This window comes from Sminthopsis crassicaudata, chromosome 1 (genome assembly GCF_048593235.1).
Source record: "Sminthopsis crassicaudata isolate SCR6 chromosome 1, ASM4859323v1, whole genome shotgun sequence".
Classification (NCBI taxonomy): Eukaryota; Metazoa; Chordata; class Mammalia; order Dasyuromorphia; family Dasyuridae; genus Sminthopsis; species Sminthopsis crassicaudata.
The window spans coordinates 261640385-261656494 of NC_133617.1; the positions used below are offsets into that span (position 1 = coordinate 261640385).

General features: G+C 32.4%; 1 protein-coding gene across 3 annotated transcripts in view; it reads left to right on the top strand.

Annotated features, from left to right (window-relative positions):
* The window catches only part of TGS1 (trimethylguanosine synthase 1), a 48228-nt gene that overhangs the window by 19647 nt on the left and 12471 nt on the right, over nt 1-16110 (top strand). For all 3 annotated transcript variants that reach the window (XM_074278493.1, XM_074278500.1, XM_074278510.1), the window contains 6 exons: nt 4012-4186; nt 5671-5983; nt 7804-7959; nt 9182-9325; nt 11695-11911; nt 14422-14500. In XM_074278493.1, the coding sequence (XP_074134594.1) occupies nt 4012-4186; nt 5671-5983; nt 7804-7959; nt 9182-9325; nt 11695-11911; nt 14422-14500 (1084 nt within the window). The remainder of the gene's footprint in view (nt 1-4011; nt 4187-5670; nt 5984-7803; nt 7960-9181; nt 9326-11694; nt 11912-14421; nt 14501-16110) is intronic.

Consider the following 16110-nt stretch of genomic DNA (forward strand, 5'->3'; position numbering starts at 1 on the left):
GAGAATGATCTCAGGACCATTATTTTTCTTTTACTAATCTGGTGGGAGAAACAGTAAAATACATAGAGTCAAGAATTTATACTGTTTTCTTAATCTTAGACTGGTTAAAAAAAAAAAAAAAAAAAGTACAACTATGTAACAAGTATTATAGTGAAACCCGAACAAAAATTACAACTTGAATATAAATGGATTTAATTTATCTCTGTAAAAGAATCTAGTTCCAAAATAGATAAGAAATAAAATTTAGTGTTGTTATTTAAAGGAAACACACCTAAAGTATATATAAAACTATACATCTAAAATAAGAGAATGGAGTACAATTGATTTGCTTCATCTTTGTACAAAGAAGTTACAGTATTTTTTTATAATGCTGAAGTGAAAATAGTATTGAAATTGGTACACTATATCATACTCATTAGTGACATATGCAGCAATACTACAAGTATAAAATATATATGTACCAAATGACATAGTTACTAAGTATTTAAAGGAAAAGCTTAATGGTTTAAAAAATTTTTCACATTGAAAAAAAAAACATTAGAAGTAGGGGATTCTTGGTATGATACTTTGTTATTCAAATTGACAACTAAAACAGATAAACAAGGAGGAACTTACAAATTTAAAAGAAATGTTGAAAAAACATGATTTGACAAGCTTTATATGAAAACAATTGATTTGGCTCTTAGAGATTTTGTTTTTTTCTCCTATCAAAATAAATGATACGTCTAGGACATTCATCTAAATTCATCTAAAGGAAGGTACAAATCTTAAAACGCTTGTTTTACTTTCCAATAATACAGTAAAAATAGTAATAAAAAAATAAACTAAACAAGCATACATTAATAGAGCTTTAAAATGATAAATAATAATGTGTGCAAATATGAGCAAAGACCAAATATGGAAAAGATTAAAAAACAATTAGCATTGATAGAAGTGATACAGTTTACCAAAATTGATGGAATGAATGTAACTAACACAATGATCCCGTGTAAATTAATATCTTTAAACACTTATTAATAAAAGGGAAATTGTTTATCATTAAAAGGCAAAATAAATTAGGGAAAAATTTATTTTCGAGACCAAAAATTTGAAATTATTATTAGATTAGTTAATTAAAGAAAAGGCCCACATTACCAAAAGGAACTAATCACACTAAAGGGAAAGGAAAAAAAGAAAATTTGCTATAATTATTGTTCTGTTTCTGTAAAACTAAATAGAGTTGAGATTGATGACGAACAATAAATAAAGTTCACCGATTAACAAAAATCTTATTAACAGCTAAGAACTATCTATAAACTAGTATTCTGGTAAATAGGTTTTACCAGAAAAAAACTAAGTTTTGACATTTGTTCAAAGCAATAACATTTGATGATGTCAATAAATACATTTAAAGTTTTCAATAACTTACAATATTCATTAACATTGAAAAGTATATGAATAGAAGGACCTTTGCAATACATTACAAAATATCTTTCTAAAATCAAAAACTAGCAGTATCGGAGAGACACTAGGTACTAATGCGGTGACTAAACTAAAAAATGCCAATTGTCTTCATTGTTTCTTGAAATAATAGCTATAGCACCAAGACCAAAAAAAAAAAAAAAAAAAAAAAAAAAAAGGAATTAGCAAAGAGTAGGCAAGAATGAATATTTCTCTGGTTAATAAGATAGTAAGTTGAGTGTTTGAATAGGAATGAGAAATATCTGGGTTCAGTTCCCACTTTGGATACATACTAGTTCTACTATAGGTGAATCACTTCTGATTCTTAGTTTCCTTATCTGTAAAATGAGGGTAATGATACCAGCAATACCTACTTAGAGAATGAAAGGCCACAAAAATCTTCAATATAAATGACTGATTAGAACATCTCTATTCGAATATTTATGGGTTTTAATATGCTAACACGTTATCCCAAGCTGATGAAATCAGATCCTTCATTTACAATTGGAAATAGAATGTCACAAATTAGGAAGATGGCAAATAAATATAGTGACTTATATTATTCAATGAAGCAGAGAATGAAGTAAAGGGAAAACTATTTCAATATTAGCAAAACTCTGATTAAATAAAGTCATAGTACTGCCTTGTTAAGGCTAAGGCAAACAGGCTTCTTATTTTAAAGAACACTACATATTAAACTTTTACAATTTTTTTTGGTATTGTTTATAGAGATATATATTATATTCTGATTTGTTATAACAATATAATTAAGGATGAGATTTTTTTTTACTTGAAAATTGTGCAACATTGGTATGTAGTTTAAATAGTTACGTGTGCTGAATTATTTATTTGCTTGGTCTCATGCTAAAGTTTTTTTTTCAGAGGTGGAGGCTTTGGCAGCATGGTCTCTTTTCAGAGGTCTTTTCTTTAGCATGGCCTCATGCTAAAGTTTAACCCAAATTAAAATGAGCAGAAAGTTCATATTGCTATGGAATGAAGATAATTCCCGCAGCTAGTGTGTATAATAGATACTTCTAGACTTGGGAATCTGGAAGACTGAATTAAAATCTGGCCGCAAACACTTATAAGCTATAAACCTGGGCAAGTCATTTATCTTTATTAAGTCTTGGTTTCTTCTTGTTATGAGGATCAAATGAGATAACATTTCAAAAACATGTTGTAAATTGTAAAGCACTACATTAATTGTAGCTATTATCATAATGACTGTCACTGCTTATTTCAGATTTCGTGTACTTAAGATGATCACTTTGAAACTGGGAGGAATCTCAGAATCTATCAATTCCAACTCCCTCATCTTGTAGTTAAAGAAACAAGTTCTCAAAAGTCAGATGACTTTCCCAAGGTCATACCAGGTTATAAGTGGTAGAAACTGAATTTGAACTTAAGTTATCCTCTGATTCCAGAGGTAATACTGTTTCAATTGTTATACTAACCTCTTGAAGAATTGAATACTTTTTCAAAACAAAATCTAAAATTTCTCTTTAACCAACTTCAGAATATTGTTTCATAAGACATAATTCATGTCAAATTTATTGAGTTTTATTCTAACTTTTATAATAGTAAACTGATTTGGTCTGAATATGACTCAACTCTAACATATCTTTAAAAGGAAAAAAAAAAGTATAAACATATAGGCCAAATAATAAAACTGATTATTAATAACATTTGAACAGGAAGTGGTAGCCTACATTAAATCACTGTAATAAGGTTTAGATTAGCTGAAATCAGTTAGCATGTATTTATTGAATGTATAATGTGTTTTGACTTCTATTATGGTCTTAAAAGAAATTTTAAGATAACACATGGAACAGTGATCTTTTCTTAGAAGTGTTAAAATAAATATGTTGATATTCTAGGATTAGAGGATTCAAGAAATCCTAGAATTTCAGAGAATTGATCATTTAGGGGAGGAAAGACCAGAGAATAGCAGAGTCTCAAATATTTTGGATGAATGGAAATTTACTACATCTGTTTTGTGACTTAAGATTAATTTTACTTGAAGAATTTTGTAACAACTTGAAATTATTAAAGATAAATTCCTGGATTTTTGTGAAACCAGATTTGGATATTAGTGCTGTAGGGCAAAATGTTTAAATATGTCTTCACACTAAAGAACTAGAGAATTTTGTTGTTAATTAGTTTTGATACTTTGTTTGCATCTTTTCTTTTTTTTTTTTAAAGGGCCATGATTAGTCCTCCAGCTTAGTTTTAGGTAATATTAATATTCCAACTTGCATATTTAATTTTGCTTTTTTTTTTTTTTTTAATCAACAAACTAGACCTTAAAAATAAGTTGAAACCAATAAGTCTTGTTTGCATTTTTAATATTTTTGTGTATTGTCTTATTTTTAAAACAAGATTAAAAAACAAAATTGCTATTTCTGGTCAAATGAGAAACAATATTTAAAGGGCTTTGGAAATATTAAAATATGACATAAATGTTAGCTATAGGAAAAAATACAGATAAAAAAGTTTTTAGTTAAATAGTTCCTGTATATTATGTCCTAATACAACCTCTTAACCAGATAATGTCCTGATTTTTGTTTGCAGATATGGTGGAATTTCAAATTTTAGTCATCGAAAAGTTAAGTACATACAGAAAGATGTGAAACATAAAACACAATTTCTAGACATGCGCAGACAAGTAAATGCAAAAAACAAACATATCTTCTTTCCTGAAGAGTCAGAAAGATCGTCTTCCCGGAAGAGTAAGACTTTGAGTAAGGTATAACTAAATTGTGATTTATATAGCTAGATTATCTATCCAGGTATTTAGACCTTTGTTTCAGTAAAAGGTGTTTTGCATCTTAATGTGTGGCTTGGTCCAGTACATCTTTTGAGGAATTTATTTCCAGTTTTTTTGTTTTGTTTCCCCTCTGCTCAGTCTGACTTATTTGCTAGTAGGAAGATTAATCCAACTGTCAGGGATAATAGTTTTGTTAAAAAGGGATAAATTTTGAGCTTGAGGCTTAAGGGTTTACCTTACCTTGTCTTTTTTTAGTTTCTAGAAACCAGTATTCATTCAACTTACCATATCACTGATTTCACTCTTTAAATCAGTCAATAAGTTAGCCTACCATATGCCAGACATTGTGGATACAATACAATGCTTTATCTCTGCTTCCATTATACCAGGACGTATGTAGCTAGATAAGTGATTACAAAATATACACAAAATACCCAAATTTTGTCATATTCCCTTTGATAGTAAGACGTTTTGCATCATTTCTTTCTAGAATGAACTAATGAATATAAAAGCATTGATAAGCACTCAAAATACTTGTAGAAAGATTGAGCCATTTTTGTTCTTTAGGAATTATTAATCCAATAGAAAAAACAGCTCATATAGGAGGTTGCAAGGTGGATAGAAAAATCGCTAATGATTTATAATGCATCTTTAATAATGTTTTTAAAATTAAACCTTATTTCCTTATGATATAGAATCATTTAACTGTGCCAAGAACTGTGTTAATAAGAACTTTATTTTCTTGGACTTCAATATTTATGGCTTCTGAGGAAATGGGCTGACCGGTCTGCCAAGGCAGTTTTTAGGTCATAATTCCATAGGGACTTTTCCCTGAATGATTGCTGCAGGAGTAATGCTGGGCTCAGAGTCTTGTGCCATTGAGGCCTCAGGGAAGGTAGTGGTTAAAATGATGGCAGTGGTTTGACTCGTCTGCTTCCTCTCCTTCATGGTCCTTTGCTGGTTTGCCTGTCCTGTAGTTAATGAGCTGGTCAGTAGTTGGTGGTGATCACTGGCCTCTTATCTACAGATCTAGGGTGAAGGATGGAGTAGAAGTGGATAGGACTGGAAACCTGGCTGTTGATGGATAATAAAACTGTTACATGTCTTTAAGGGGAGAGGGGGAAAAAAAAAAACTTTAGATGTCCAGATCTTCCTGTCACATCCTTGTGTACCAATAAGAAGCAAGATGGCACTATATAATTACTCTGTAGTAATTATTTTCATAATAGGCCATTTTAGCAACTCAGATTTAGCAACTAGAGATCTGTAATAGGTCATGGTGTGTTCAGTGAATTGTTGTATGAATTGGTGTTCACTTGTCTTTAAAGTATTCATGTTAGAATTCTTTACTAGTCTTTGAAATAGTGGGCAATTCAGATATCAATAATGCAAAATAAAATGTTCTATGTGTGGTTGAATTACTATAATTATATCTTTATAGCATATTTGTGACAAAATTGCAGGTGGAAAAATTCCTCAAATGGGTTAATGAACCAGTGGAGGAGATACCATCACAGGACCCTCAAGATGATGCACAAGAGACTGGCACAAGCAGTGATTCAGAAGAACAAGAAAGATCTGTTAAAAAATATGATGACCCTTTTGAGATCAGTAATCTGGAACCTGAAAAGTGTGATGTATTTTCTTCAAACAATGAATTTGAAATGGAAAAAAATAAAGATGACAACAGAACAACTATAACAGAACAGAAATGTGTTTCTGAAAGGCAACTAGTTACTCTAGATATTCCAGATTATCTGCAAGTAGAAACAGATGGTAAGAACAAATGTACTCATTAGTAAAATATTTACTATGCTTTTCCGAGAACTGATGTTTACATTCATGTGGGTACTCCTTGCACCAGCACAGTTCATACCATAAACCATGGATTATCTCTCCTCTGTGTTCGAGTATTGGACTTTATTGGAGGTGGATAAGATACTTAAGACAAATATATTTCCCTGATATTCACTTTTTTTTTTTTTTTTTTATCAGTCAGTAAACATTTATTGAGTGTCCACTATATTCTAGGCATTGTACTAGGCTTTGGGGATATAAAAAGAATCAAAGACAATCCCTTCCCTCAAGGAGCTTACTGCCTAATAGGGGAGATAAAAGGCAAAGAAATATACAAACAAGTTATGCAGAGGATACATAGGAAATAATTGAAAGAGGGAAGACTTTAAAATTAAGAAAGGTCGGGGAAAAGCTTCCTTTAAAAATATTTTATTTGAAACTAAAAGAAGCCAGTAGGCAGAGATAATAAGGAAGGGAGAGCATTCTAGGTATGGAAAACAAGCAGAGAAAAAATCCCAGAGCTGAGGAAAGGTACATGTGGAACATCAAGGAGGCTATTTTCATTTGATCAAGAAGTATGTAATGGTTCGAAGACTGCAAAGATAAGAGGGAACTAGATTATAAAGGACTTTGAATGTCAAACAGGATTTTGTATTTGATCATGAAGACAATGGGGAAAACTATAGCTAGATCAATATAATATGGATAAATCTCCAGCAGGATTACTGCCTTTTTGTTTTTCTGTATTTAAAAAAAAAAAAATAAGGGGAAAAAGCAAAAATAGATGGTTATTAGCTTATTTTGGTAAAAATTGTTACTCTGCAGTCTTCACTCAGCCTTCTTTGGGACAAATGAAAATGGTAACACTGGCAAATAGAATCTGTCATGCTTTTGAAAGTAGCTTCTACTTGTAAAAGTTTGTTTAAAAAAAAAAAAAAAACTTTATTTTAAAGAAGAAAAACAAGGGGAGGAAAAAAAAAAGCAGGGCTTCAATTAGCAGTGTGCTTTATCCATAGTTTCCTACCTCTGCATTTCAAGAATTTCTCGATTCGTCTCTACGGCTAACTCTGTTATTATAATTATTTATAACAACAGTCTGCTTATTTGTTCCATCTACATTTTGATAATAATTATGTATGTTGTTTACCTGATTCTGTTTTACATTGCTTTGCATCAGTTCATATAAATCTAAATTTGCTGTTTTGATTTCTTAATATTTTCATGTTTTTTATGCTGTAGTATTTCCCATTATGGTCTAGGCCATATGATTATATATATATTATATATTCCCATGATTATAATGGGAAATCTGTAGCAGGCACCATGCTGAGGATAGAGTATATGCCTAAGGCTGGAATCTCTCATCAGAAGATGTTGACATTTCAATCATTTTAGTTTAGTTTCATTTCAGAACTGTTAGATCAGTTCACTGCTCAGCTAATCAGATAATCAAATCCTTCCCTGTGCTAAGCTTTCCAGCACTAGGAATACCCCCCCCAAAAAAAAAAAAATTCTGTTTAGCAATATACCATTCCCTACCATGCCTTATCTACGTCCTCCCACAAAGACTTTACAAAAGATACAAAATCATACAAATACACATGTTGTTTATTCAAGATAGCCAAGAAAAGAATTAACTTTCCTTAAGTTAGTTAAGGAAAGCAGATTTTATTTTTTATAAACAGTAATATAATAAAAAATACTTTGTTCTATTACTTTGGATTGTTCTCATGTACCATATTTGTCATAAATGATCTTTTTGAATTTTTTTTTTAATATTGTGGATAATTTTGCTATAGTTGAAGCAAAAAAGAAGAAAAAGAAAAGCAAGAAAAAGAACAAAACTCAAAATCTCCTCCCTCCAGAGATTGCTGCTGTTCCTGAGTTGGCCAAGTATTGGGCACAGCGATATAGGTTATTCTCACGTTTTGATGATGGGATTAAATTGGACAAAGGTAAGGTAATAGCGTGTTGATAAAATGTAAAGAATCAGATTGATGGTTTACTTTATTGTATAATTTATTTACAATGTTGTTTTTGTTCTGTTTTTGGTTAGGCATTTGAGGTTAAGTGACTTGCCCAAGGTCACACCTAGGAAATACTAAGTGTTTGAGGCTGGATTTGAACTCAAGTTCTCCTGACTTCAGAGCCACTGTGCCATTCTAGCTGCCCCTATTTATCATGTTTTTAACAAAATACAATGATATTAAATAGAACATATGATCATCCTCACCTTCTATTTTATTCTTTTTTGATCTGGACCTGTGATTTCCTTGGAATGAGGAAAACTCCCATAACCAATGTGAGAATTATTTAGCAACAGTCACTTTCATGATTGAGAGAAAGATTAAGGAAGTATTAGTTCATAGAGCTATGATTATCAAAGGCACGACTTAAGCCCAGTTGTTCATGACTCTGGGTCCATCTCTTCAGCTACCCTGTCATTGCCTCTTTTTGCTGGTACCTAGTTAACAACTGAAAATGTTGAGTTCAAAACTTGTTGACTTCCATCATAACCCTGAGCAGTCAAGCAAATTATTGTGCACTTTGAATGTTTGAGTTACCTAAAAATTATAGCTTGTTTTCTGTCTAAATAAGAAATTGTTTTGAGATTAGATATATATATATATATATATATATATATATATATGTGTGTGTGTGTGTATATATACCTTCAGAAATCACAGATGTCAAAATGAATGTTTTAGTTATAGAAGTCCTCTAAAAAGTCCCAAATCCTCTTAGCAGTGACTTTGAGGCTGTGTGTTTGTGGTATGGGAGAAGAGGAGGTATTGAAGAGGAAAGTTTATATGCTAAAAGGGTGATTTTGTAGGAATTGATTACTCTGTTTACAAAGCTGATAGTGTCACTGCAAAACAAGAAATTTAAAAGATTCTGTAAATATAAAAATAAAATGCAAATCTGAAACTCAGAAAAATTTAATTCTAGCCTAGACCCTTGCTAATATAACTTATTTCATTTGGCTTTGAGTTTGTTTTTTTTGTTTTTTTTTCCATTTAAGTGTCTTCTCTTTTTTTTCCATTTAAGTGTCTTCTTGTTACAGTAATTCATCACTAAATTCATATTTTGTGAAGTTATTTTTAACTTTATACTTATGCTTCACTGGTTTTCTTGTTGTTTTGCACAACTTGACAAGAACTATTTTTTCTCCTTTAGAGGGCTGGTTTTCAGTTACACCTGAGAAGATTGCTGAACACATTGCTGGGCGGGTCCAGCTGTCCTTCAACTGTGACATTATAGTGGATGCATTTTGTGGAGTTGGAGGCAATGCCATTCAATTTGCCTTAACAGGAAAAAGAGGTAACCAATTACTAGACAGAAAACTATCTCTGTGTTTGTTGCAAACAATTCAAATGTAGGCATCTTTTGTTACTCTGTCTCATGTGTTAGTCTGCAATGCTAACAGTGAAGCATATTTTAAACAGTAAAAATATTTGCAACCACATTTAACCAAAAAAGCCATGTTGCTACCAGATGCTTTGTAGAATCTAAGCATAATAAAATATTCTTATTCAGAAATTCAGTGTCATGATCATTCATCCTTGACACAAAAAAGTTTGTTTAAAACAATACTTTCTTATTTAAGCAAAAGATGAACTGTCTTAAATGTTTATTAAGTTTAGATAGTTCTATAAAGGATAGATAGTAACATACCTAGGAAAATATTTAAGTTAATTGTCTCATGTCTAAACAATAAGGAGAATTAGATGGGATTTCTTAAGGGAGTCAAACCAAAGTGTATAAAGCCTTTGTTAGACTTTCTTTCACACAAGGGATGGCTTTTAAAACCTAAAATAAGACAGGTCATAGAAGAGGCTTTGGGAAGCAGGAGTAATGAGTGAAGGAGGATTTCATGCAAAGGGCATCCCTGAATCTCAGTCATAAATAGAGGTGTTTCTGTTGAGATCTTAGTTATCACAATTACCGTGATCTGATCAAGATTCCTGGTAAAAGAGGGGATCTTGGTACACCCAAGTTCTTTGTCATTTCTTCTCAGTGCAGGGATGCCAAAATTTAATAATATTAATTGGCATTTACATAACACTGAAGGTTGCAAAACACTTTATACACAGTTTTTTCTTGATCCTTGCAACAATCCTATGGGACAAGTGCTGTTCTCCCCATTTTATACATGAGGAATCTCAGCCTGAGAGAGAATAAGTGATTTTCCCAGGATCACACACTAAATGAGGCATGAGTCTAACTTAAATCTTCCTGACTCCAGGGCCAACATTCTTTCCACTTTGTCATTTCACACCAATACAGATTACTGAAGTGAGATTAGTGGTCTTAAATCTAGTTTAAAAAAAGATTTCATAGCTCAGAATGACTTGCTAAGACTCATAAAGCTTGCCTGTGGTCTGTTCAAAAGATTGGACACATATTCCTTTTTTCTGCTCTTCTCGAGATTTCTATAGCCCAGTTTGTATTCTCTATTTTTTTTCCTAGACTCTTCATAAAGCCAGTACCTAATTTTAATGCCTATGACATCATAAGTATAAAACTAACCTGATGTCCTTGTGTAAAAACCTTACCAGTACCAGGGGACTTGTACTTCTCCTATGCTTTTTTTTTTTTTTTTTTTTTTTTTTTTTTACTCCTATGCTTTTAAGTATTACCTTTCAATGGCTTTAAATGATTTTCTCAGTAGCTCAGCTAAAGTCACTTTTACACCTGTCAGAATGATAGCTTCTGGACGTAAAATTTTGTTTCCTTACTCATTGTTCAATCCAAAAGAAAATTAAGTTTTCCTTGATTCCTGCTGAAATATCTAGCAAAGATAGCAAACTGAGAAATGTTTTCATAGGTGTTTTAGGAACATTCCATATGAGAGAGAGTACTTCTATATAAGTTGAATATTTTTGTCACCTTGTATATCACCTTGTATCTGTTCAGTATCAACTTCAGATCAGCCAGTTAAACAGATGTATATTTACAGACTGTTCCTTTTAGCATAAGTTGAACAGGTGTAATGATGGCCTACATCATGAGAAATTTAAAAAAAAAAAAAAAAAAAAAGCCAAGACTACTGAGAGAAGAATTATCCAAATCCTATTCTTAATTTTCCATCTCCTGGTGTCAGAGTGAATGGGAAAAAGGATAATCAGTGAATGTAATTTCAGGGTATTTTAATACTTTGTAGTAACACTGTTTTGGTGTGAAGAATAAAGATCTAAGGAGAGCTTATCTATCCATCTTGTTCTTCTCTCCTTCTTCCCCCCAGTAAAAGAATATGCTGAATTTCTGGGGTATTGGAAGCATTTGAAGAAAAATTATGTTTTGTGTTTAAGTAAGTAGTGTTGAAAATACCTTTTGCATTTATGCCAGTATTTTTCTTATTTAGAGAACTGTCTAAACAACATACACATTTATTTATATGCACCTATTTGTGTACTTAGGAAGTTTTGCACATGGCTATGATTTTCAGTATTCCAGTAGAGATTCAGTTTTTAGCATTTGTCAGCACTTCATTCACAGGCCAAAATCAGTACTTATTATCTCTACTGCTTTCAAACAGTTCTTACTTTTAAATAACTGAATAATCTAACTATAAGCAAAATTTTCTTTTATTCTATAAGAATCTTTTAAAGGATTTATTCAGATCATTGCAAAAATAAAACGTCACTTCACCAGGCTCATAAAATCAACTCATTTTGTTTTTTTCCCAGTGATTGCCATCGATATTGATCCTACTAAAATTGATCTTGCTCATAACAATGCAGAAGTTTATGGAGTAGCAGATAAGATAGAGTTCATCTGTGGAGACTTCATGCTCTTGGCCTCAGATTTAAAGGCAGACGTCGTATTTCTCAGTCCTCCTTGGGGAGGGCCTGACTATGCTACTGCGGAAACCTTTGATATTAGAACCATGATGTCTCCAGATGGATATCCTTTCTAAGTCTTTGTTGTGATTTTAACTTATAAATGGTGATAAATGTTGACATTTTATTGCTAAGGTGTTCTGGGAGAAAAGTGTCAAGTTTTCTGTGTCATATCTGTTATATACTTGTTTGGGTTTTTTTGTTTTGTTTTGTTCTTGCCTAAATGGAATGGAACAAGTGAAGCTGTAATACACTTTTTGAAGCTGTCAGTTCACAGGAGCATAGATTTTGAGCTGAAAAGAATTTCAGTGCTTCTCTAATCCAGCCCCTCCAATTTATAAGTGACAATTGAAGTCCAGAGGTTATACATAGTGAGTGGCAGAGGTATGATTTCAAAACCGGTTCCTTTAGCTCCAAATTTGTATCCCTTTTTTTTTTTTTTTTTTTTTTTTTTTTTTTGCACTATTTGTAGGTGATATCCTATATTGACAGATTAAACCACAGAAATTCAAGGTTCTTGTCCAGAGGTTTTCAAACTATGGCCCACAGGCCACATGCGGCCTGCTGAGGACGTTTATGTGGTCCACCAGGTTATGGCAAATGGGCCAAGGGGCGGAAACAGAGTGTGAGGTTTTGTTTTTACTATAGTCTGGCCCTCCAACAGTCTGAAGGACAGTGAATTGGCCCCCTATTTAAAAAGTTTGAGGACCACTGTTCTTGTCATTGGAAATTCTAGCTTCCTGTGGGATCCATCAATACAACCTAGGCAGCCCTGCCACAGTGCCTCATAGACTTAATAACCCAGCGTGACTCACTTGCTTTGTACTTGTTTGGTGATATAACAGCAAGCTCTCTGTGAGGATAATAGATTTGGAATCAGGGGTCCTTGGTTTACCACCTGCTCTCTAGGTGACCAAGTTACTTATTCTGAGCATCAGTTTTCTTATATGTGAAATAAGGAATAGATTAGATAGCCTTGTTTCATAAACAGGAAATTTTTTTTTTTTTTGGACTCTTAGAGGTTGTTGGTACTTTTATTCTTCCTAGACAATGAGTGAGCAAAGGAGCAGTCACTGATAGTCATTTATGGAAGGAATTTTTTAAGGCTTTATCATCTACTTTTTCCCCTCTTCCCTCTCATTTTACTAATGAGAAACTGAGACCAGGGGAGTACCTATGACATGCTTAAAGTCACACCAGGAGCAGGCATAAGTAATGAACATCAGAGGTAGAATTTTACTCCAGAACCAGTTCTCTTTCCATAACATACACATATACCCATAGCCTTTCTCCCGCCCTCTCCCCTCCTAGCTGAGGCAATTGGGGTTAAGTGACTTACCCAGGGTCATATAGCCAGGAAGCATTAAGTCTGAGGAGAGATTTGAACTCAGGTCCTCCTCCTGACTTCAGGGCTGGTGACATATTCATTTTTAAATAGTAATATTGGTTGTGACACTCTAAATTATGGTTTAGGATAATAAGTAATTTCAAATTTTCTGTAGCCTTTTAATTAAATTATTCTAGTGCCACATTGAGAACAGGTCTTTGTAGCATTTTGAATAATTTTGTCATTTTTAATATGTATTTTAATATTAATGTTTAATTTTAACATAAGTGATTATGGGCATTATGGATGTTAAGTCCTATATTGTCCTCTCCCCTTAAAAAAATAAAACTCTTAGGCAAAAGCAACTAAGGCACAAAGCACTTAATATTTCTGGACCTTAGCTTATTTATGATAATTACTAATCACATTTGTGTAACCTGTGAAGGTTTACAATGTCATCACAACAACCTTGTAAGGTAGATAGTTACAAGTTTCATTATTCCTCTTACAGGTAAGGAAATTGAGGTACCAAGAAGTTGTGATTTGTTCATTGTCACACAGGTTTGAAATGTCAGATGCATAATAAGAACCCATATCTGTTAAGTCCCAAACCCAGCATTCTCTCCATTAAATCATTCTCTGCCTCTTAGTAGAGTATAACTGTGTGATAGAATCAAATGAAGTAATTCCTTGTAAGCATGATCAAATAAAAGAGGTGTTTTGTAAATTAAAGTTCTACAAAGAAACATTATTAATTTTTTCTCCTCTTTTTCTTAGTTTTTGTTTTGTTTTGTTTTTTTTGGAAGCAGACATGATTTCATTCATACAAGGAATTAGTGTCTTTTCTGTATTTGTAATTTGCCTAGGGAACCAAAAGGTTAAGGGATGTTCCCAGAGTCATATAATGAGCATGTATGAGGCAAGTCTCCAATACTAATGCCAGCTGCTATCCACTGAGCCTCTCATATCAATCTATGACTAATGTTATAAATTTAAAATTTTATTTGAATTCATGCAGGGATGAGCACATATGCTGGTGGCTTCGAAGAGATTTTTGTTTTTAAAATGAGATGATACTGTTTCTATAGTAAGATTTTACTTTATTCATGAATTATTATTTATTATTAAATTTCAAAATTAAAAGCATCTCATGTCCTACATTGGTGACCATCTTTTCACTGGCTTAATTAAGTAACAATTAGTAGAAATTAATTGTTGTCAGTTATTTATCCTTAACTTATTTCAACATTTGAAATTTTCAGACTGTCTCAGATGATCACAAACAATATTGTATATTTCCTCCCAAGAAATGCTGATATTGACCAGGTAGGTTATGATTGAAGGACTGTTGATGAGCCTGTCTCTGGTTTAACTATTGATTTAGTTTCAAAGATGCCTTGATTATCATTTAAGATAGTATTCTCCCAACCTTCTGTTCTAGATTTTGTAGATTCATTGTTATAGGTATACTTACTCTTATTGCAGTATATATAATGAATTTTACATATTGTTTTAAAAAGGTAAATATGTAACTGAGGTTAATAAGATCCCAGACTGAAAAGAACCTTGCAGATCATTATTTTTTTGATGAGATAAACTTTTATGTGCTTTCTCCTATTTTTCACATATAACATCAGTTGTTAAATTTTGCCATTTCTATCTCCACACCATCTCAAATCTGTCCCTTTCTGTCTATTCACAATTATTAACTTAGTTCAGGCCCTTATCACCTCATACCTAGATTATAGCATTGGCCTCCTAACTGTCCTCTCTCCCTCAAGTTTCTTCATTACAACAATTCCTCCTTCTTATTGCTGCTAGAATGGTTTTCCTTAAGTACAGATCTGATTATAGCCATCCTCTCTTCAGTTCCTCTGACTTTCTGTTGTCCCTAAAATCTAATATAAACTTGCCTGTTTAGCTTTTAGTCCTTTTAGTTCTTTGCCCCAGCTATTTCTCCACACTCATAACATTTCATACTCTACTGTTCATTTCTTCCTCTCTCTTTTACTTATACATTACATATCCCACTTCCATTTATTTGCATTGCTGTCTCCCAGGCTTCAGGTGTGTTCCCTTTTCACCATCACCTGATAAAATCTTTCTTAAGACTTGCTTCAAGCAGCACTTCCTCATGAAGTTTTACTGATTCAGTCCCCTTCATTAGTTAATGCCTCATCAAACTGCCTTTTATGTAAATATTTGTATACTTTTTACTGTTTTATTTTTATTCTACAAATGCACATGTATGTGTGTGGATGTGTCCCTGTTTCTTGTTCTTTTCTGGGACAATGAGCTCTTGAAAGTAGTAATTTTATCATTTATTATATTTGTATCTGCTGTGCCTATCATAGTGTCTGGTGCCTATTAGTTACTGCTATTTGATAAATGATTATTGCTTGATTGTTAATAGATTGTGGTGTAGTGAAAAGAATACTGAGCTTGAAATCAAGACAGGGATTCGATTCTTTCTTCTGTCACTTAAATCTAGCTGAGTCTTAGTTCCTCATTTGTAAAATATGGATAATAACTATTTACATACTTCATAGGGTTTTTAAATTAAAATGAGGCATGTATAAAGCATTTTGTAAATTTTTGAATGCTATATAATTATGACTTCTATAGAACCCTTCTGTAAGGTGATTATCCTTCTCTGACTAAGAACCACTTTGTTCCTCAGACAGAATCTTAGAAAAAGAAGGACTTTGGAGACTTTCTAGGCCTTGAATCTGTGAACTTTCCCAGAGTTCTTGTATACATTTTGTGGGGAAAGAGTAATGTCTGTGAAATTGGATGATGAAAACATCTTTGTATGTAATTTATTTTCTTCTGATTCTCTGTATTTTATCCATTTCCATTTAAATGTATTATTTTGAGAAGTCTACAAGCTTCAAAGACTGCCAGAGACTTCTGTGGCACACAAGGTCAAGAACCCT